Source organism: Pogoniulus pusillus, chromosome 11 (genome assembly GCF_015220805.1).
Source record: "Pogoniulus pusillus isolate bPogPus1 chromosome 11, bPogPus1.pri, whole genome shotgun sequence".
NCBI classification, from domain to species: domain Eukaryota; kingdom Metazoa; phylum Chordata; class Aves; order Piciformes; family Lybiidae; genus Pogoniulus; species Pogoniulus pusillus.
In genome coordinates, this window is record NC_087274.1 from 8,034,585 (window position 1) to 8,056,116 (window position 21,532).

The 21,532-nt window shown below is 46.8% G+C and overlaps 2 protein-coding genes across 4 annotated transcripts; one reads left to right on the forward strand and one right to left on the reverse strand.

Annotated features, from left to right (window-relative positions):
• Positions 1-135: 135 nt before the first annotated feature.
• Positions 136-9,530, reverse strand: RFNG (RFNG O-fucosylpeptide 3-beta-N-acetylglucosaminyltransferase). Its single transcript, XM_064150850.1, has 8 exons — positions 8,734-9,530; positions 7,921-7,969; positions 6,688-6,790; positions 6,154-6,307; positions 4,573-4,661; positions 4,325-4,490; positions 2,929-3,014; positions 136-2,701 (listed from the first exon to the last, which is right to left on the reverse strand). Exons 1-8 carry the CDS (start codon positions 9,163-9,165, stop codon positions 2,629-2,631), a joined length of 1,152 nt encoding a protein of 383 aa, XP_064006920.1. The 5' UTR covers positions 9,166-9,530; the 3' UTR covers positions 136-2,628.
• On the forward strand, positions 9,530-21,085 carry GPS1 (G protein pathway suppressor 1). 3 transcript variants are annotated; one of them, XM_064150846.1, is made up of 14 exons: positions 9,530-9,633; positions 12,789-12,881; positions 13,400-13,581; positions 14,807-14,971; positions 15,154-15,289; positions 15,432-15,509; positions 15,919-15,979; positions 16,360-16,445; positions 16,898-16,992; positions 18,336-18,441; positions 18,802-18,882; positions 18,990-19,127; positions 19,923-20,057; positions 20,814-21,085. In XM_064150846.1, the coding sequence occupies exons 1-14, from the start codon at positions 9,601-9,603 to the stop codon at positions 20,886-20,888; spliced, it is 1,464 nt and encodes a 487-aa protein (XP_064006916.1). In that variant the 5' UTR covers positions 9,530-9,600; the 3' UTR covers positions 20,889-21,085. The 3 variants fall into 3 exon arrangements, with proteins under 3 accessions (XP_064006916.1, XP_064006919.1, XP_064006917.1); XM_064150849.1 differs by lacking the exon at positions 9,530-9,633 and adding an exon at positions 9,818-9,953; XM_064150847.1 differs by lacking the exon at positions 9,530-9,633 and adding an exon at positions 9,950-9,966.
• Positions 21,086-21,532: the final 447 nt, after the last annotated feature.

Here is a 21,532-nt window from a genome sequence, read left to right on the forward strand (position 1 = left end):
ATCATCTGCAAAGATTCTTCTCATCCACGTTCATTCTTCTGCATGTCATCCAGCTCACAGGATGCTGTAGGTTTCTGGATTAGAAGGTTTGTGGTTCATATTTGGTGCATGTGCTAAGAAATAACACACCACAGCTTTTGACATATTTAAATATTTATTTTGTAGAATCACTTTACATAGAAGACAGTAGTTTGATTACAAAGCTGTATCCCAATATACCCACAGAGCCTGTTGTATCATCAGCACCAGAAACTCTTAAGAGAAGCTTACACACACTGAACAGTTCCATATTGCCACACAGGAGGATGTGGACCTTCACTTCAATGAACACCCTACCAGCTCACCATACACTGCCTCTTTGGCACATCTTGTTTAGGGTGACCAGTGACTAGCGTGAAACTTCTGCCACTCAGTTTTGCTGCTATCCATATGAAGTGGTGTCACTCTAGAATTGCAGTTTGCCACATAATCACTACCAATGCTGTCTGTGATATCTTACAAGAGGCTGCTATCAGTGGATGAGGAAGAGAAGCTCCAACAAGAGTCCAGAGTCAGTGTTTGAAGTCAAAGCTTCATCACTCCTGAAGTTTTAAAGCTTATTGGCAATAGGAGGTTGAAAACAAGACCTTAACAAGTGTTTTTGAAAAGTAGCTAGTTAGGTACCAGAAATCTCCAGAGCTATTAATGACAAATTAGTAAACCACAGAATGCTTCAATTCTAGTGAGCAGAAGACTTAATAGAGAGGTAGAACATACCATGACCTACTATTCTGTAAGTCCTTCTCCATTTTCTGCAACAGGCTGTCAGTGTTACAGGTGTACCTGCCATAGAACAGCCACAGTGCTAGCTGGATTTTGATCCAGTTTCCTGCAGCATCTTATTCCCATACTTCATTGTCCCCTTAATAGACATGGAGAAATTGAAGAATGAACTGCAGGACTGTAGCAAGTAGCAGTCAATTCCACTGAGCAGCAAACAAACTCATTAAAACCATGCAGAGAGGACAGAGGACCCAGGTGAAATGCTGAAAGGTTTGTGCTAAGAAAAGAGCACAAGGAACAGTATTTCAGGAGGCTGACACCTGCTGAGTTTCCTACTTGAATACACTGCAGGTCCACATCACACCACTTTGCAAATGGCAGGAAGGTAAGAAGCTAACTCAAGTCCACAGCACAGCCCAGCACAGGTGTTCAGAAACCTGAAGCTTTTGCCATGTCCACATTCTAGCCCTTAATCATAGTTCCAGGTTCTGCAATATCCTTCTATTGTGCTCCCCATAATTCAACCTCAGGCTCCTGCACTAAACCAGCTTGTGTCTTCTGAAGAGTGTGGGAAAGTAAAGAGTGGTTCTGCAAAGGTGTTTTTTACACTGTTCTTCATGTTGGGTAGGGATTGCACATGGCCAAAGTTTGGGCTGACAGAAAAGTAAACCTGTGGAGCCTCATTTCTTCCACTTTCACAACTAAGATTATTTGAAAGGCAGCAGCAGGTGATAGTCCTACAACACTGAACTTCTTCCTTTACATGAATGTGTAGTCTCTCCTTTTAGGGACTGTAAGAACTGTTTATTGAAACATCAAGAAGAAAAAACAACAATGACCTAGACTGTAAAGGAATCAGAAGATTATATGAAGAAGCTGGAGTAACCAGTGTCATACAATTAAAGGTCTTCAAACAATACCATCAAAAGCTTCCTCAGGGCATTACAGCTATCTAGCATTCCTTCCTCCTCCCTCACAGACAGCAAAAGATCCAGAAACAGGGCATGTTTCATCAACCAGCAAGCATGCTCTAGCTCATACAACCTGCTGTGGGCAAAGCAGGAGATGTGGTTACCATCTAGCCTGGCAAATATTTCTTCAGTATCAAATATCAAGGGAATAGTCTTGGACCTGGCAGACCATCACCGTAATCAACAACCACTGCAATTCATCTGGAAAGGGAGCCAAGTCTGACAATCACCTCCATGGGAGGTACATATGAACTACAGGAGAGAATGTGCACTGCAAGCAACTCTTATCCAGTCCTCAGTAAGCTTTACCCTTCCACAGGGTCTTCCCATGACAAAGGCTTTTAGCCTTCTTTACCCTAGTGATTCCAAGGCTTCAAGGGGTTTACAAACAGACCCTGTTCCGGCCCACAGGTGCCGTTTTAATGTGGCAGGCCACAGAAGCTCTTAAATCATTCTGTTCTCAAGAAAGATGCATGAAAGCTTCCCCTCTCTTGTCACCATGGGGACTACAGTCTGCTATAGCACTCCAGCTTCAGGACAGTGGCCTCTACAAGCCCCTAACAGTAGTAAGAATGCTATCATTCCAAGTACTGCCTTTGCCTAGGTTGTGTCCAAGCACTGATTCACCTGACATAAGACCAAAGTGTAAAGTGACTTCTACACATGACTCTGGTCATTTTATGAAGAACCACTGCACAGGAGAACAAGGATTCTTCTTGGAATGTCCCAAGCTGCAGCTGAACAAACCACAGCTTCTTGCTTTTGCAAACAGAGTCCATCTACCTTCTTTGTAGATACCTCTGGCTGTCCCCCAGTAAAAGGAAGAAATACGTCGGGAGTTGACCATATTTCCTGTCTTACACAAACTAGGGAAGATACAGGTATCAGCATTTGGTCAGGAATTACGACTCTTCTTAGCAGGGCACCAAATAGTATCAGGATAGAGTAGGCAATGGACAGATTTAAATCTGTGAAGGAAAAAAACCCAAGAAATATTAGATGGGAATTCTCCGTAAGAGGAACATAGCAGCATTGCATCCGTAACATTAACAGGACAGAGAGTGGCCTCTACCCTGCCTTTGGCAAAGTCACAGGTGCTGACATGAGAAAACAGCTTTGTTAGTGGGTTTGGTCATCTTACAGCTGATAAAGGTGAACAAGGCAGGGAGATCTAGTTTTGGAAGTGAATCCTCACCGTGTTGGATCTTGCTGAAGGCCAAACACTCCTCCCACACTCACAACATTGTGCTTGTTCTCAGGGTCCCCATAACTTAGAGTCACCTATAGAAGCAAAAAAAAAGAAGGTATTCAACACTAATACAGAAAAAAAATGGGCATGACAAGATTAATAATCAGGTATGAAATAAGACTCCAAGGATCCTGTTTAATCTGAAGAGTGGCTTACATTTGGAAAAATGGTTAGCTTTGCCATGAGCAGTATTGGCACTGAATGGTGGCTTTCAGCTTGGACTACTGCTCATCTAAAGGCAAGCAAAGGAGCTGGACGTTGCATGGCCCTGAAGGACACAATGAGTTACAACTACAAGCTTTGTCAGGACATTAATCCTGCTAATGTCTATCACCTTCACTAAGTAACACATGTTCACCCTTGCTTGACATTGCCTGAAGCCTGCAATAGCACTGTCTCAGCAGAGGGGAAATAAGAGACATTTGGATGTTAAATGGCATGCAAAGGACTGACATGTGACAAACTTGGCAATAAAATTTAGATCTCTGGAACTCCAGCTCAGTGCTATTGCTCCACACACTGTATTCAGAAATCTGCAGATCCCAAGTACAAGAAGACTCTTATTTTCTAATTGCAGGTGCCCTGGATTTTGGGTTAGCTGCTGGAGTCTCAGAGAAACAGTTAAATTCACTAATATGGAGATTACATCACACTGGTATTTGGCCTCAAGTGTACATTTTTGCTGCCTGATACAATTGCCAGGAAATTAAACCCAAGCAGTTTGTAGGGGCAAAACCACACTCTTGTTTGTTTCATGGTGCCAGTCAAGAGCCAGTCGGAGCTTCTGGCTAGCCTCACAGCTCCATCTACTGCCCATCAGTAAAACGGTAACCCAGCAATTCAGTAACAGCTACTTGTTTTTTCCTGAGAAACGCCAAGATTCTTCAGATTCAGACAAGTTATTCTTAAAAATGATCAACAGCTATGACAGTTCAATGTTTGATAAGCTTCTTGCCAAGGCTACGACATCTCTTGCTGCACAGCATGAATTCAGGCTGAGACTTTGTTGGACAAAGAAACCCTTTCTTGCATAGCAGGCAAGCTAAACATTGCTTCTGTCCACAGTTGCTGTTACTGTGACTCACAGCAAGTTAAGAGTCTAGAAGGAAACTGAGAACACCACGCTTAGGCTTAATGTAGCAGAAGATGCTCCCAAAGGAGTAGACAGCTGCGTGACCTAAGTGGCTAGGGTGAAGATACGCTAAAAGGCTAAATGAAGGAGCTGCACAGGATGCAACTCTGAGTGAATCTGCAGACAACTTTCTTTGCCAAGGAGTGCTAAAGCTGTGGAGAGTCTTCACTCTGACCAGACTGATTACAAGATGATGAAGCTCAGCCCTACCTGCTGCAGCACAGACTCGCCTTGTAGTCTCTGCAGGTTTTCCAGGTGGGAATGGAACAAGGGACTGTGCAGGAGCTTTACCTCCAGCAGCCCCTCGATGATGTAGCCAATGGTGCAGTCGTCAGGAAGACGCACTCTTTCTGCAGTGCTGATGAAATTACCCAGGCTGTGGGACAGAGCATAGGAGACAAGATGAAACAAGCCTACCAAACACACAGTGATGGAGCTCAGCTAGGAACAGTGTTTACCTGGCCCAGGGACTCATCTTCAGGGCAAGACCTCTGCTGATACAGAAGCCTGCTCCACCTGTGGCAAACCAGAATTTCACGGTTGTCTTCTGAAGAGAGACAAGAAAACACATGGTAGTGACTGATAATATTGGGTTTTTTTTCCATTTGGTTGGGCAGGGAAAGCAACCTGAGTTTCTACTGGTATCACATACTGCACAAGTCGGAACAAGGCTACAGACTAATTCATATTTCTTTAGGCTGCTGAAAGCCCAGCTGGCTGCTCTCTCAAATGAAATGCTCTCCTGGCACTGACAGCAGGTGAACCACCGAGTTACCAGAACTGAGGTAGGACACCCAAAATAGGAAACTACAGTCTCACTCTTACCCTATTTCATCTGTCCCCTGGCCATTCTAGCCAAAGGTTAGAGCTTGCTCAGTTTTCCCCAGGTAAACAAAAGGTGGTCCATGAGGCGCTTGGCTCCGAGTCCAAGGAGACACTTCAGCTGCACAGTCTTCCCTAACAAGCTGCTTTGTAACTGACTTTCTGGGCAATGGATTTGATTATCTTTAGGCCTGTCAGTATAGCTGACTTGGTGAGGACTTGTCCTTTAGCACACTTATCTTGTGACTGAGATGTTTACTTCCACTTCTTGGAAACCTAAGTAGCCACTCAGTACTGGAAATGCCTTATTTACCCAGAAAGCCTTTGTCACCCATCTGAGATGGGTACTCTCTGGTGATTGGTTCAAGATGATGTGATACTGCTCTCAAAACAAACAGGAAAAAAAAAACCCCAATCCCCAAAACCCTAAACCAAGAAACACTGCCCTAAAAAGCACTAAAGGAAAAGTTCAGATGGGGAGGCCTTCCTCATCTCAGTGTGAGGGAGATCAGTATATAGGAGCAAAGCTAAAACAAGACATCCATCCAGGACACAAACTCTACTGTACATGTGTCTCTGACAAAGCAGTTCTTAGCCAAAGGCTCAGTAACCTCTGATTTTTCAGGAGGAGAGAAAAAAGGGAGTAAAATTTCACAAGTTTTAACTGAAGAGATGAATTTTGGTTTAAAATACAATATACTGAGTGGGTGTCTTGACACCCACATCTGTGGAGCCCACAAGAAAGCTAGGGAGGGACTTTTTAGGATGTCAGGTAGTGACAGGACTAAGGGGAATGGAACAAAACTAGAAATGGGTGGATTCAGACTGGATGTTAGGAAGAAGCTCCTCACCATGAGGGTGGTGAGACCCTGGAATGGGTTGCCCAGAGAGGCGGTTGAAGCCTCATCCCTGGAAGTGCTTAAGGTCAGGCTGGATGAGGTTCCAGACAGCCTGATCTAGTAGGAAATGTCCTTGACCATGGCAGGGGGGCTGGAACTGGATGATCCTTGTGGTCCCTTCCAACCCTGACTGATCCTATATGAGGTCAGATTGAAGGTTCATTTAACCCAGCACCCTATCTGAGAGAACAACCAGAGCCATGTTCATTGCCCAAAGATTAAATGATTGGGTTTTACAGCAGCATCCTCTGAACTCTCAAGGTTTTCAAAGCTTAGAAGGTCAAGATGTCTCTCAGACTAACTGCAGAGTTTCCTTACTGATCCATCACTTTGGACATGGTCAGCTGCTTCAATGGGATGGTCTAGGCTTGGTCGCCCCACATAGACATCCTGGCTGTGTGAGAAGGCAGACAAGAGACGCAGGAGAGTCCGAGGGTTTACATAGTTGTCATCATCCACATGGCAAAACCATCTTCAAACAAAACAAAGTAAGAGTTACTACAGTGACAAAGGAATGAGTTAGAAGTTTAGAGCTGAGTCTAAGGTCTTTCAAGGTTTGAAGCCTGTTTCTCATTGTCTTGGATTACAGACCTTGGAAACTGAAAAGCCACCTCAGGTCATGGTTCTGTAGGCAGGCTGAAATTAGTAACCCCCCCCTTAGATTCTCATCCGTCTCACCTTTCAGGTGATGCTTGTTTATAAACACTGCCTCATGCTGTGCTCCCTTCCCTTCGCTCACCACATTTTAGCTAACACTGCATTCTGCACTGGAGGCAGAAGAGGTTACTCAAGTTTCCTGTGGATACAGAACTGGAAGAACCAAAGTCCACCAGAACAATGTGTTTCACCTACTTTTGCCCAGATTCCAGGAATTTATCATATTCCACAGACATCTTGCAGCAGAGAGCTTGCCGGGTATGGACAGCAGAACAGTTGGTGTTGATCATGTGATCCCCTGGAAAAATAAAGCTCAGCCCTTTCAGGTTTGAGACGCATGTGTAGTCTGAAAAAGACTACAAAAGAAGAGCACATTTGGCACTAATAGTGCACATCTGAAGTTCATATGCTGCCCACATGCAGAGGGCAGCAGGGCTCATGAGTTATGCATACAGCATGCAAGCTGTAGAGCACACCACAGGGTGCAAGTCCAGGGATATACATAGTGCCACGAGACACTATGCAAAGGAAATACCTAACATTAACTTGCGGCCAGACAGACTTAAGCTTACAAACGGGAAGGAAGTGGGTGCAAAGGTGGACCCTGCATTCAAGGAGTGCCAAGCGTCTTGTCCAGGTGGTAAGCACAGTAGGAGCAGCATAGTCTCCTGTGAAGGAGAAGTCATCTCCCTTTTCACAGTATCACCAAGGTTGGAAGAGACCTCACAGATCATCAAGTCCAACCCTTTACCACAGAGCTCAAGGCTAGACCACTGCACCAAGTGCCACGTCCAATCCTGCCTTGAACAGCCCCAGGGATGGCGACTCCACCACCTCCCCGGGCAGCCCATTCCAGTGTCCAATGACTCTCTCAGTGAAGAACTTTCTCCTCACCTCAAGCCTAAATCTCCCCTGGCGTAGCTTGAGGCTGTGTCCTCTCGTTCTGGTGCTGGCCACCTGAGAGAAGAGAGCAACCTCCCCCTGGCTACAGCCTCCCCTCAGGTACTTGTAGACAGCGATAAGGTCACCCCTGAGCCTCCTCTTCTCCAGGCTAACCAATCCCAGCTCCCTCAGCCTCTCCTCGTAGGGCTGTGCTCAAGGCCTCTCTCCAGCCTCGTCGCCCTTCTCTGGACACGCTCAAGCATCTCAATGTCCCTCCTAAACTGGGGGGCCCAGAACTGAACACAGCACTCAAGGTGTGGTCTAACCAGTGCAGAGCACAGGGGCAGAATGACCTCCCTGCTCCTGCTGACCACACCATTCCTGATGCAGGCCAGGATGCCACAGGCCCTCTTGGCCACCTGGGCACACTGTTGGCTCATTCTGCATTTGAACTCCATGTCTGTATAGCATGAAACGAGGGATACTAGGGAGAGCCTAACAGAAACAAAACTAACAGCCTGTGTGCACTCCTGCTGTGCAGCTTACCTGCTTTCAGGCGCAGCTCCCGATCCTCCCAGTCTGTGAATATAAACGTCTGTGGGAGACACAAATGATGCGTCCACATACAACGATTCCAGAAACTAACAGTTGCAGTCACAACTCCTAACGTTTTGCCTTGTTAGTTTATTTCAAAGGAGCTGTTGTGAGTGGGGAGTGGTCGTGGAGAGAGCCCTAGCAACTTCAGGGCTTGCCTTATCTGCTAAGTTTTTGTGTTGCCAACCAGAAGAGTCTCATTTCGGTAAAGCAGTCAAGATTTTACTCTCCTCATCTTAGGGTGTAGAGAGCTAATTTCCAGATAGGAATTACTATCTTTTTTTGGTAGCACCTCCCTCTGCAACTTCACCTCCTCTCTCTGGCTGAGTCATCCCACAGGTGTTAAGCAAGCTAAAAGGAAAGAATTAAAGTCAGGATGGGAAGTGCCTGGCAGTAACACTGTCTTGTCCCAACTGCTGGGAAACATTGCATTAATAAATAAGCTTGAGCAGACTGAAATTCCCAAGCAAGGGAACAAATTCTATGCCATTCTGTGGAGAGACCCAAACCACTGAACTACTTAGCTTATCTCCATCAGCACAAGGAATTTTTCACTACCCTGTAGTATTTTCCACAGCTGTACAAACATCAGCAAACTTTTTCTGCTTGGACTCCCAATCCCAGACTGCAAGTAAACTTACTGCATGAGCAACCGACTCTCAGAGATAGGCTAGGATAGTTATTTGGTTAACACGGCTCTTCTCAGTCTTACAAAATAAGGTTTCAACACGTGCTACCCAGCCCAGCCCGCTGGCGCAGCCTCACCTGTCCCCTCGCCTGGGAAATCCAGGTTTGGAGAAGCAAGTCCAGCCGGCTCTTGTGGTACTTCCTTGTGGTCTTCACCGCAATGAAGATGTCCTTCAGCTCCAGACTCTCCCTGGCCGAGGCTCCGGCTGGCCCGACGCGGCCCTTCAGCGCAGGCTGCAGGCTGCCAGCGAGGCCGCCGCCACGGCCGCCCGCCGCGGCCCCCGGCCCGCCGCTCGGCTCCCCGCGAGAGCTCGTCCGTGTGCCGTGCACGCCGCTCCCCCCGGGGCCCGCCCGCTGCTGCGGTGGGCCACTAGGCCCTGCGGCGGGCGATGGGCGACGGCGGGGCGCGGCAGGGGGCTGCCCCCGCGGCAGCAGGAGGAGGAGGAGGGCGGCGGCGCTGACGGACAGCAGGAAGCAGGCCTTGCGGAGCCCCAGGCAGGACCCGCTCATGCTGCAGCCCCGCGGGCCCCCACCGCGCTGCGCGGCCGCCTCATGGCCCCGCGGGCGGGCGGCGGCTCCAGAAGCGCCGGCGCCGGGAGCGCGGCCAGTCCCGGCCAGGCAGCCCCCGCGCTGCGGGAGGCGGCGGCAGCGCCGGTGGCCGGCGAAGGGGTGCACGCAGGCACCCCCGGCCGCGCTGATCCGCACGGAAGGCCTCCCGAAGCGGCGTGTCTCAGCAAGAACAGCCGGGCCCCGCGGGCGACGAGAGCCCCACGCTGCCTGTGCCGCCCCTGGTGCCCCGGCGGAGAGGCGTGCCCGGTGCCTGGCCGCGGCCCCTTTAAGGGCTTCACCTGTTGGATGCGGTCTGGCGGCGCCCCGCGACCCGGAAGCGGAAGCGGCGCGGCGGGGGGCGGGAGGCCAGCCGGAAGTGGCGGCCGCGAGGGGAGGATGCCGCTGCCCGTCCAGGTCTTCAACCTGCAGGTACGGCGCAGCCCTGCCCTGCCCCGCCGCCCGCGGCCGCGCTCCCGCCGCGCTCCCGCCGCGCTCCGCCGCCCCCCTGCGCCGGCTCCGGCAGGGCGCTTCGGTCCGGCCCTGCCGCGGACTCCGGGCGGCGCGGTGCGGCCTTCCTTAGGCTCCGCGGGAAAGGGAGCCGCTTCTGGTGGCGGTGGGTCCTCGTTCGCCTCACCACCGGTCCTGTCGGTGTCATTTCCGCCGCCTTTGGCGAGGAGCAGCGCCCGGCTGAACGCCCCCCCGCACCCGCGGTGTTCGCTGCTGCGGCCCCTCTGCTCGGTGTTGGCGTTGTACGTTCCGTAGGTAGGGCTTGGGCAGCAGGGGAGGGGACAGTGAGGTGGCGAGCGAAGAGGAATGGAGAGTCTGCAGTGCGGGGGAAAGCCGCCAGAGTCCAGCGGGTGCTGGTGCGTTACCTTCAGTAACCGCACAAATTACTCTTCCCGTTAAAACAAGTTCTGTGTTAGGGCTCGGATGTTTGGAGAGTCAGGACAGGGACAGTTGGTAGTTCAGTATCCAGCTCTGCTTCTTCGTCGGTGACAGATCTGACAGGTCACGCCTCTTCCTCTCCACTACAGCCTAAGAGCCAGTTTACCAGATGTGTCAGGCCGTGTGAGGTGCCTCCTAACGGGGCGCTGGGAAAATCCTGGGCAATGAGCATTGGTTTATGTGGTCTGTGAGTAGTTCTTAACTAAACCTTGCGTCTTCTTTCCAGAATGAAGAGCTAGCTTGAAAATGTCAGGAGTTTGCATGTTGTAGAGGGATTTTCAGCCTATTATTGTGTTTTTTTGGACTGGATGATCTTGGAGGTCTCTTCCAACGTGCTTGATTCTATGATTCTATGTGATATTGACTGGAAGATTATTGGAATGGGCTGCCCAGGGAGGTGGTGGAGTTACTGTTCCTGGAGGTGTTCATGAAAAGGCTGGATGAGGCACTTAGTGCCATGGTCTGGTTGGCTGGATAGGGCAGGGGGATAGGTTGGACTGGATGATCTTGGAGGTCTCTTCCAACCTGGTTGATTCTGTGGTTCTGTGGTTTATTTGTTTGGGAGATGAATACAGAAACAGCCAAGCAGCATAGCAGGACACAAATCATTCTGTTCCATCAGCTGGAGTTGCTGTGACTTTGTCACACTGATTTCTGAACAATCCGTGTTAGGTTTTTACTATGATAAGCAAACATAAGCTAAAAACCCCAACCCTGACAGTATCTATGATCTAAGAAAAGAGATAAGGTAGATTAAAAATGTAAAAAGTGGTGTTCTTACTATGTGGTGACTTAAGTGTTTTCATGCATAGTTTTTCTGAGTGGTGCTTTGGACAATCAAACTCTTCTTTGCATTCTTCCTTCCTGTCCTTCACATAGAGAATAACAAACTAGGAAAACAAACTTTTACATGCTTTTCTTGCTTTTACTTCAAATTTTGGCAGATTTCAGATAAGTGTTGAGATATGATTGTGCTTGGTATATCCCAAGCTGGGAAAGGAACAGACATTGGGAGAATGCAAAATGCTTTAACTCCTAAGGAGTTAAGAAATCTGGATCTGCTCTGTTCTTCCTCACAGAAAACAAACAGAAACTACCAACCCAAGTCAAGAAATCCTCTCTCTATCTTTGGTTTCTTAACAGACAGGTGGGGGTTGGTCTCTTCTCCCAGACAATCAGCAGTAGAACAAGGGCACACAGTCTCAGGTTGGGCTGGGGGAAGTCTAGGCTGGATGTTAGGAGGAAGCTCTTCACTGAGAGAGTGATTGGCATTGGAATGGGCTGCCCAGGAAGGTGGTGGAGTCACCATCCCTGGAGGTGTTCAAGCAAAGACTGGATGAGGCACTTAGTGCCATGATCTAGATGACTGGCTAGGGCTGGGTGCTAGGTTGGACTGGATGATCTTGGAGGTCTCTTCCAGCCTGGTTGATTCTATGACATCAAACCCAACAAGAACAGGGCAAAAAATTGATGCTGGTGGGTGCGAGGTGGTTGGCTTCTTTGTCCTTTCTGAGTTCCACTCGTGCAGTCTGCCCCAAGCCAGGTGTTGCTTATGGTAATAGCTACACATCACTAATACCTGGGGGGGAATATTCAGCACACATTTTACTAGGAGGAGGAAAAGAATTCCATGATAGTGTATTTGATTAGTTTGTGGGACTGCACAGTAAACTGGGTCTTAAATGGGAGTATTCTGCCCGGGGAGGTGGTGGAGTTGCCATCCCTGGAGGTGTTCAAAAAAACCTGGCTGAGGCACTTAGTGCCATGGTCTAGTTAGCTGGATAGGGCTGGGGGATAGGTTGGACTGGATGATCTTGGAGGTCTCTTCCAACCTGGTTGATTCTATGATTCTGTGCTCAGGTGTTGTGTTGTGTTGATGCTGTTTACTAAGCTCACCATGCTGGTATGAGTCCTCTTGCAATCCAAAGCAGTGCAAGATACACTGGGAGAAAAAAAATCTGCTTTTCCAGCAAGAGAAAATCTGTGTTAACAGTTGAACTTGGATAGCTCCAGTAGGATAGTTCAACTGATGACAGATTTTTGCAGTGCAGATAGATTATTTTTTTCCTCAGTGTGTAGTTAGAAACTGGAATTCCTACCCCACATTCTTTTCTTGATACTTGGACCTGTGTTTTTTAATAATTTAACAGTTATCATCTTTATTTCCACTCCAAAATAGTAACTTTTAAGCATTAAAGCAGCTTTCAAGGGTTCTGGTGGGGTTTTGGGATACTTTCTGGCTTGGAGCTTCTTGAGTGTTAATGCTTGCTCTTGCTCAGGGACATAGATTGTTGTTTGGAATTTAGCATACGTACTTGGGGTACTTTTGAAGGATCAGATTTGTTGACCCCTTCAGTTTCTTGCTTGATAATCTGCCAAATAGAACTAAACAAAATGCTCTGTGCTCAAGTGCTGAGTCTTAGTGCTGCTTATTTTAGACCAAGAATCATGCTGAGTAGTGGTGTTGCTAGAAACAGATCCTAAACACATCTAAAGACTGAGGGGTGGCTTGTTTGGTTTTTTTTTTTCATTAAAATAATTTAATGCCTATTTAAGCAACTCCTTAGTGGATTGAACCACGTAGTTGTTCTGTACTCAAATGCAGTAAGCTACCTTTTACCTCATTTTTGCTGTTCCAGGGTGCAGTTGAGCCCATGCAGATTGACGTAGATCCACAAGAAGATCAGCAAAATGCACCTGATATCAACTATGTGGTGGAGAACCCCACTCTGGTATGTGCTGGGTGAGGGATAGTGGTTACATTCCTTCCTACCAGGATCTGGAAGAGCTCCCTGCTTCTGTTAAGTGTTCAGAATTTAAACCTCAGGTCCTTCTTCGAGAGTGAGAACCCTTACCTGATCTCAAAGGAGATGCTCTAAGAAATTAGTATGAGGAGGGGGAAAAAAAAGGCAAATTGTCGTGTGGAAACTGTTTTTCTAGGGAAAACTACACCTGGAATGATTGTCTGGGTTAGGAAACCTCAGCACAAAGGATGAAATCTTGACAACATTATTACCAGGTGCTGCACTGGCCTTAAGGGACAGCATCAGCCCTGGAAGAAGAAAGGTCACTTGTCATAGACTGTGTATTTCTGAGGAAACTGCTACTGCTTGAAGAAAGCAGAAATGTTCTGAGTAATGTTTCCCTCCACCGGGAGGACAATACTGCAGGAGAATGGGTGCAGGTGATAGTGCAGCAGCCTGGTTTGGTTTTGTCTTCCTCACCCTCTACAACCCAGTTTTGTCTGCAGGACTTGGAGCAGTATGCGTCCAGCTACAGCGGGCTGATGCGGATCGAGCGGCTGCAGTTCATCGCTGATCACTGCCCACAGCTGCGGGTGGAAGCTCTCAAGATGGCACTGTCGTTTGTCCAGAGGACTTTCAATGTTGATGTGTATGAAGAAATCCACAGAAAGTTGTCTGAGGCCACCAGGTAACTGAGAGATCAGGGTAAAAGTTGGGAGCTTTTTTAGGCTGAGTTAAGACCAGTGCGCAGCAGTGGGGGAGATAGCACTTAGCACTGTCGTTTTGTTATGCAGATTGTGTTTGCCCTTAGGAGCTGATGGTAGTGGAATGTGTGTGTGAGTGTTTAGGCCTAAGGTCTCACACTTTTTGAGAAGACTAAACATAGAAGACAATATGTCACTTTGATAGTCCGATCTCATTCTGAAATCTCCACGTTTTAAAGGTGTTTAAGGACAATTTAGCCCTTAGAACTGCTTTAAATCTTCCTTAATTAGGTTATGGAGATGAAGCCCCTTCTAGATTCTTTTGTGTTCATAAATTTAAAGCCTAATCTGTTTGCTTGTTTTGGTGGATTTTTCATTGTTGTCATTTGTGATTTTTCTTGTTTGGTTTGATTTTTTGGTTGGGTTTGTTTTGGTTTTGTTTTCCCTCCCTAACAACACATTTGCTGTTAAGGAGAGCATTTGATACTTCACTTTTTTGTTTGCAGTTCCTGGATTTGCACTACTTTTGCTGCCAGGCAAATTTGTTGTTTTGCCCTGGGAGTCTTTGCCATCTGTCTATGACAGTATATAAAAAAGCAAACCACAAACAAACCCCCAAAACTCAAAATATGGTGGGGTTTTTTTTTGTTTACAACATAAGAAAGTGAGTTCAGTGCAAGTCGATGTGTTGATCTGAACTGAATGGGAACAGTAGTTGGGAAGGATCTGTACGGTGCTGCTTTGCTAGCAAACCATTGCCCTATAGCTGAGGAGAGCAGAGCTTGTAAACACACCCATCCTGTGTCCTGTCAAGAGATGTTTGGTTGGATTCAGTGACTCTTCAGAGTCATTAAATACTCTCATGTGAGGTAATCCATTGCAGCACTGTTACTGAATTGCTCTCCACTGATTTATAGAGCAGCTTATTTCTTTACAAGGAACAATAACTTGCTTGTTACCAAAATACCTGCAAAAGATGATTGTGATGCTTTTGAGAAGAACTTGTAAACATCTGTGGTGCTTATGTTACTCTTTTCTCTGGAACTCTCAGCAGTCTCTCTCTTTTTTCCCCCCACCATCCTTGTTCTCTCTTTGGTCTGTTTTGTGGCTGCAGTCCTGTTTGTTGAGGTAATGGTGCCAGGTACCTGGCATCACTCTCTTGTGAGAAGTTTGCAGCATAATAGCCCCATTTAAACTCTTTCCTTCCAGGGAGCTGCAGAATACACCTGATGCTGTCCCTGATGGTGGAATTGAGCCTCCTCCTCTTGACACAACTTGGGTTGAAGCTACACGCAAAAAAGCTCTTCTTAAACTGGAGAAACTCGACACAGATCTGAAAAATTACAAAGGGAACTCCATCAAGGAGAGTATCAGGTGAGATGCAGAAGGCTCTGCTGGAGCAAGGAAGAGCATTTTGCTCCTCCGGGCACCTAAACACAGGATGTCAGCTGCATTCACTGCCTTAGGTCAGTGTGTCAGGTTGCTTGTTTGTAGCACACTGGCCGTGTCCCTTTCTGAGCACACGGTTCATTGGTGTTTTAATTCCTGTGCTGCAGGAGAGGCCATGATGACCTGGGTGATCATTACCTTGACTGTGGGGACCTCAGCAACGCTCTCAAGTGTTACTCGCGAGCTCGGGATTACTGCACCAGTGCTAAACACGTTATCAACATGTGTCTGAATGTCATCAAGGTAGGATGGGTGGCAGGAAGTGGTGTCTGATACCTGCTGTAAAGTTCATCTGTGCTTTGGGTACACTTCTGGTGTCTGCAGTGGTACTGCTTATCTGAGTAACACCACATATCAATGCCTATTCTGCACTGTTTCACTGCAGGTCAGTGTCTACCTCCAGAACTGGTCTCATGTTCTGAGCTACGTAAGCAAGGCTGAGTCTACACCAGAAATTGCAGAAGTAAGGTCCTGCTTTTTAACTTGCCTGAGTTTTCTCTTTGTTTTCTGTCTCCTCCAAAATCTGCAAAACGATTTCTTCATTTCCACCTTTATGATTTGCTCACTATAAGATTACCTTCGTCTTGCAGTCTGCTCTTCTTCTCATAAGCCTCCTTGGCTGCTGTACTACTTCTTTTGAGATGCTTTGTTACTTTTCTCACATCATAAATGTGTAGAAAATTTGATTTGTGGTAAAAACAGAGACTTCCCATCCTCCATTCTTGCTGTGTTTCTCAAAACAAATTGATGAAGTTATCTTGCTGATGAGATTTGCAAGGTAATTATTAGGGTGAAATATCTCAAGGACAGTTGTGATCAAAATGGTTTTCATGCTGCTTGCTCACTACTGCTTTTTTTCCCCATCTTATCAGCAAAGAGGAGAAAGAGACAGCCAGACACAAGCAATTCTCACCAAACTGAAATGTGCAGCAGGTGAGTGAATCCTTCACTCCTGCCCATCTTTCTGTCTGTTAGCTCTCTGGCGAGCCCTTTGAGAACAGCCTGTGCTGGGTTTAATTTTTGACAGATTTGGCAAGCTTTGTGTTTTCTCACTAGAAATGCAACATTTAACAAAGCTGAGGAGCTGAAACTGCTGACTTGGTTTTGCCATTTCTTTCCTCTCTCTTGAGTTTCTTCAAAGAGGATGCCAGTGGGACTCACTGCAGTTTGAAGGAGGCTAGATACTGTCTGAGATTCTCATTTCACTTCAATGGTGCAGGTGCTAGCAGCTGTGTTGAGAGCCTGCCCTGCTCCCCAAGTTTTGCAGCTTCTGTGCTATCATAAACAAAGGATTTTCTCTTTCTGGTTCCTAGGCTTGGCAGAGCTGGCTGCTCGGAAGTACAAACAGGCAGCAAAGTGCTTCTTGTTGGCATCATTTGATCACTGTGATTTCCCTGAGGTGAGGACTGTGAGGGAGCTGTGTGGATGTGGATCTTGGAGGGGATGTCATCATTCTAGGCATTGGGTTGTAAAATTCAGATACTGTAGTTATTCTCACAACACTTCTGTATGGTTTGGTAGTGCTGTGAACTGTGGCTTTGTTTTTTCTGTTTGCTTGGGTTTTTTTAAGTCTCTGGTTTTGGGTTCTCTGAGTGATCTACTCTAGACCACAAAGAATTACCTTTGAGGTATGCTTATCTGTGTAGCTCAGACTAGCTGTCAAAACTGGTTTCTGTTTTAGCAATAGACAATCACTCCTCAGCTCTGGGTGAAAGCCTGAGAGCATACTGAGTGCTTCCACTGCATTTGACAAGGAACAGTCTTGTCACTGTGTGGAAAGGACTGAGACACAATACTGGATTCCAGCCTGCTGCCATTTTAGTCATCAGTGACAAGTCTCTTTTTCTCTAGCTGTTATCTCCTAGCAATGTGGCTGTGTATGGTGGTCTCTGTGCCCTTGCTACCTTTGACCGTCAGGAACTACAACGAAATGTTATCTCCAGCAGGTAAGTGATGCCTTGAGAGGAATTTGTATGTATTGGACATCTTTTGGTACCTGGGGCTTTGAGGGTGGATTCTGCCACGAGCCTGCCAGGTTTCTTATTACAGGAGAGAAAGAATCACTGAGCCTCAGATTGATCTTTCACTGTCTAAAACACAGCTGAGATTTTACTAATAGAATTGAAGTTTCCAGCTTGGGTCAAGTCCAACATCTGCACACCCCAATTTTCCATCTCCATCAGCAATGCAGATCAGATACTAAATCAAAGGGAGAGAGCCCTACAGAAGGCAACCCTAAGAAAATTTGCCTTCATGTTAGCACTCATCCTGCTCTGTGTTAGTTGTATTAATACACTTTAATGATTGTTAATACAATTTGAAGTGTACAAGAGTTAGAGAATTGCAGTCTTTGGAAGAAAATGGCCATTTGTGTGTTTTAGATTGAATTATAATCACAGAATGTCTGGGGCTGGAAGGGACCTCATTAGCTCATCCAGTCTACCCTCCCTGCCAGAGCAGGATCACCTATACCAGATCACACAGGAACGTGGCCTGGCAGGTTTTGAATATCTCCAGAGAGGGAGACTCCACAACCTCCCTGGGCAGCCTGTTCCAGTGTTCTGTCACCCTCACAGTGAAAAAAAATCATCCTCGTGTTTAAATGAAATTTCCTGTGCCTCAACTTCCAGGCACTGCCCCTTGTCCTGTCTTTGGGCATCACTGAGAAGAGCCTGGCTCTATCTTCCTGGCACTCACCCTAATGATAAGGAATTCCTGGCAGTTAAGTGTTTGGATTGATGTGGAAAAAGGGTTGTTGCCCTGATATTTTTACTGGCTGAGTTAGAGGGTGAGATCCCAAGTTTTGGAAGTCCGTGTTGGAGAATCAGGAGAGCACTGAGGGAGTGTGTACATCCTGAAGATCTCCCACGCTTGTGAGAGGTTATTTTCCTGAGACAGCTGCACGTTGAACCTACCTGTGCCATGCTGTGCCTGGTGAAGGCTGCCCTTTGAAAGAGAGAAGGGTTGGCCAGTGCAGACTACAGCGCATGTGCAGATGTGGCCTGTGTTTTCTGGTGGTGTATCCTGATTTTGACCTGTTTCCCCTCTTTTTTTGGTCTGTGTGGGCAACCACTTCTACCACTTCTTTTGGCTGTTGCTCTGCTGCTGTGCTGCATCTTTCTCTATTCCAGGCTTCCCTGGAATAGAGTCCTGCTGAAAATGGGCTGGTCTGTTAAAGAGGAAATTCTTGGAATCTTCAAATGATAGTGAGAGTTTGTAACCTTGCAACTTGGAGTGTTGGGACTGGGGGAGTGTCCCAGTGTCTGATCATTGCTGTCTTTGTCTGTAGCTCCTTCAAATTATTTTTGGAGCTGGAGCCACAGGTTCGTGATATCATCTTCAAGTTCTATGAATCTAAATATGCTTCGTGCCTGAAGATGCTGGATGAGATGAAGGTGAGTTGCAAGGGGGGCAATGCAGAACAGAGCCTAAAAAACTCCCTTCACCTATTTTTTCTGTGAGAAGCAGTGACTGTTAAAAGTAGTTACGAGATTGTTCAAGTCTTCTGTGTCTTCTCTGTCCTGAGGTGGTGGATGGAAACTGGGAATAGTTTACCAGTAGAGAGTGAGGAGAAATGATAAGATTTGTAATACGTATTGCTGCTTCTGTTTGTTCTTGGTTATGGTGTTGTCTTGTGCTGTACAGTGTCCTTAAGGCTTAAATGCATGCACATACACGTTGCAGGACATAGGCAGAGTGTATTTTTTCCAGACTGCTTCTCAAGTTCTGTCTTATTTCGTTTCTTTTTGGCCCAGGACAACCTGCTGCTGGATATGTACCTTGCACCTCATGTCAGGACACTTTATACCCAGATTCGAAACCGTGCCCTTATCCAGGTGATTGTGCCCATAACCCTGAGAGGTCACCTCTCTGTACCTGCTTTCCCCATGCTATCTCAGAGGGTGGGAGTACACCTGGCAACTGAGTATTTCCTTCTTCCTAGTACTTCAGCCCCTACGTGTCAGCAGATATGCGCAAGATGGCCACTGCCTTCAATACCACAGTGGCTGCTCTGGAAGATGAACTTACTCAGCTGATTCTGGAGGGACTGATCAATGCCAGAATAGACTCTCACAGTAAGGTGAGTGCATCTGAGCTGCAGATGACAGACTGAGATTAGAAACACTCCATTTCTGGGAGACTTTGAAGCTTCACTCATCTGCTGTGACTGTCATTTTTAATAGGGCTTATCTGAATGTAAACTCAGACTCCACCGACCCCTAGTTCTGTTCTCTGGGGTGCAAAGGGAGTAGGGAGGTGACTGTCCCCTTGTACTCGTCTTTGGTGAGGCCACACCTTGAGTATTGTGTTCAGTTTTGGGCACCACAATACAAAAGAGATGTGGAGGTGCTGGAGCAGGTCCAGAGGAGGGCAATGAAGCTGGGGAAGGGCCTAGAGAGTAAATCTTCGGAGGAGTGACTGAGGGACCTGGGGATGGTTAGTGAGAGGAAGAGGAGGCTGAGGAAGATGTTGTTGCTGTCTACAAGTACCTGAAGGGACATTGTGGAGAGGCTGCTGCTGGTCTTTTCTCACAGGTAATTGGATTCAGAACAAAGGGGAATGGCCTCAAGCTGAGGCTGGGGAGGTTTAGATTGGACATTAGGAAAAAGTTTTTCTTGGAGAGAGTGGTCAGGGACTGGAATGAGCTGCCCAGGGAGGTGCTGGAGTCACCAACCCTGGATGTATTTAAAAGTCGTTTGGATGTGGTGCTTAGGGCTATGGTTTGAGGTGAATCCTATAGAGTAGGGTTAGAGGTTGGACTTGGTGCTCCTGAGAGGCTTTTCCAACCAGGATGTTTCTGTGATTCTGTGAAAGGGGTTGGCTGCTGCAGAGCCCTCTCCTAGTTCCTGTCTACAGTTCTGTGCACTGGTTACAGATTCTCTATGCTCGAGATGTAGATCAGCGCAGCACAACCTTCGAGAAGTCTTTGCTCATGGGCAAAGAGTTTCAGCGCCGTGCCAAAGCCATGATCCTGCGAGCCGCCGTCCTGCGCAACCAGATCCACGTCAAGGTATGGCTGTGTTGTGTGAGGGCCTGGGCACGCTCTTTAAATGCTCTATTTGTTTATTTAATTGACTGTTTTAAAGCTCAAATGGTAAAAGTTGGTGAATTGAGGCTTTTGAAAGGGAATGGATTTGTTGTGCTCGTGCTTGGACGAATTCTTACAGCAGTAAAAACTTAAAAGACACAAGGAACAAACCTTTCTAGGCAGTACATTGACCTGCTTGTACCATGTAGGATGTCCTTTAAAGTTAATTTAATTGGGTTAATTCTAACTAATTCATTCTGACCAATTCTCTATGCACACATCTTTTATCAAATAAAGATTGTTTGAAGGTTGGGTTTGGGATTTTTTAAGTAGAGGAAGTGGAAAAAATCAATGACTTGCTTTTAGAGTATTCCTTCCAGGATGCAGTTCCAGAAGAACATCCTGGAGGAAGATAGGCCATCTGCCACAGGATGGGTTCCATGCTATAGTATTTTAATCTCTGTGATAAATAAATAACAGGTGGGATCCAGTTTCTAGGGCTAACAGCACCTTGTACATAGTAAATAAGAGAGATTTAGAAGTTCTGGTTTGACTCCTTTTGAGCTATATATAGAAGGAGTAGACAAAGCTTTCACAAAGCCTCTGTTATTTCTGAGTTGGGGTTTTGCTCTCTCCCTGCTGTTACCCTGCTGTGCTTTGCCTGTGCTGCACTATGGGAAGCACTCTGCAGGGTGTGTACACATCGCTAACTCCAGATGTGTTTTGGTCTTGTTGCAGTCTCCTCCAAGAGAAGGTAGCCAAGGGGAGCTTACTCCAGCTAACAGCCAGTCCAGGATGAGCACCAACATGTGAAAAACTTCCTGCACTACCAAAAGAAATGGTCCCTCCAGGACTGTACCCAGTGTCTCGCCCACTAACTGCTGAGCTTCACAAGCTGTCCCTGTCTCCCTCACTTGTTGCTTGGATTCAGAGGGTCAGGGCTGATGGTGGGTAATATGAATATTCCAATAACTTCAGTTCTGGAAAAGAAATTGTTTCTAAAAACAGCATCCCTGCAGTGGGTCCTCATTTCAGTTTTGGTAGAACATCCTCCTTCATTCTCTTCCTTCCACCACTCCATAAAGAGCTGTCAGGTGACTCATAGAGATGCTGATTTGAGAGTTTTTCAGCTGCTATTAGTTTTCTTGTTTCAAAGCTGCAAAAGTAGTTAGTGTTAAGCTGAAGGGACAGGCATGATCAAAGATGGATTGCGCTGGCCTGAAAGCGTTGCCTTGATTCTGAGCAATGCTGAGATGCTGTTTATTCCAGGTAGGTTTAGGAGTGCATTGCTCTCAGTTACAGAGCTAGAGTTCTGAGGGGAGAGGAGATTTCCTTGGAGAAACTCTCCATGATTTTTCACCTACACCAGAAAATATGGCACTACTTCTGTGCATTCAGTCACAGGCTTTTGTTTTAGGCTGTTACCTTTACCTGGATCCAGGTTCTTTCTCTCTGAT

Excerpts from the sequence above, each read along its gene's own strand:
- GPS1 (XM_064150846.1), top strand. The coding sequence starts at position 9,601 with ATGCCGCTGCCCGTCCAGGTCTTCAACCTGCAG. Across the intron at positions 15,290-15,431 it reads TGTGTCTGAATGTCATCAAG|GTCAGTGTCTACCTCCAGAA; the intron begins GTAGGATGGGTG and ends GTTTCACTGCAG. Across the intron at positions 18,883-18,989 it reads GAAACCGTGCCCTTATCCAG|TACTTCAGCCCCTACGTGTC; the intron begins GTGATTGTGCCC and ends CCTTCTTCCTAG.
- RFNG (XM_064150850.1), bottom strand. The coding sequence starts at position 9,165 with ATGAGCGGGTCCTGCCTGGGGCTCCGCAAGGCCTGCTTCCTGCTGTCC. Across the intron at positions 7,970-8,733 it reads TTTCCCAGGCGAGGGGACAG|ACGTTTATATTCACAGACTG; the intron begins GTGAGGCTGCGC and ends TGTCTCCCACAG. Across the intron at positions 4,662-6,153 it reads ATGTCCAAAGTGATGGATCA|AAGACAACCGTGAAATTCTG; the intron begins GTAAGGAAACTC and ends GTCTCTCTTCAG.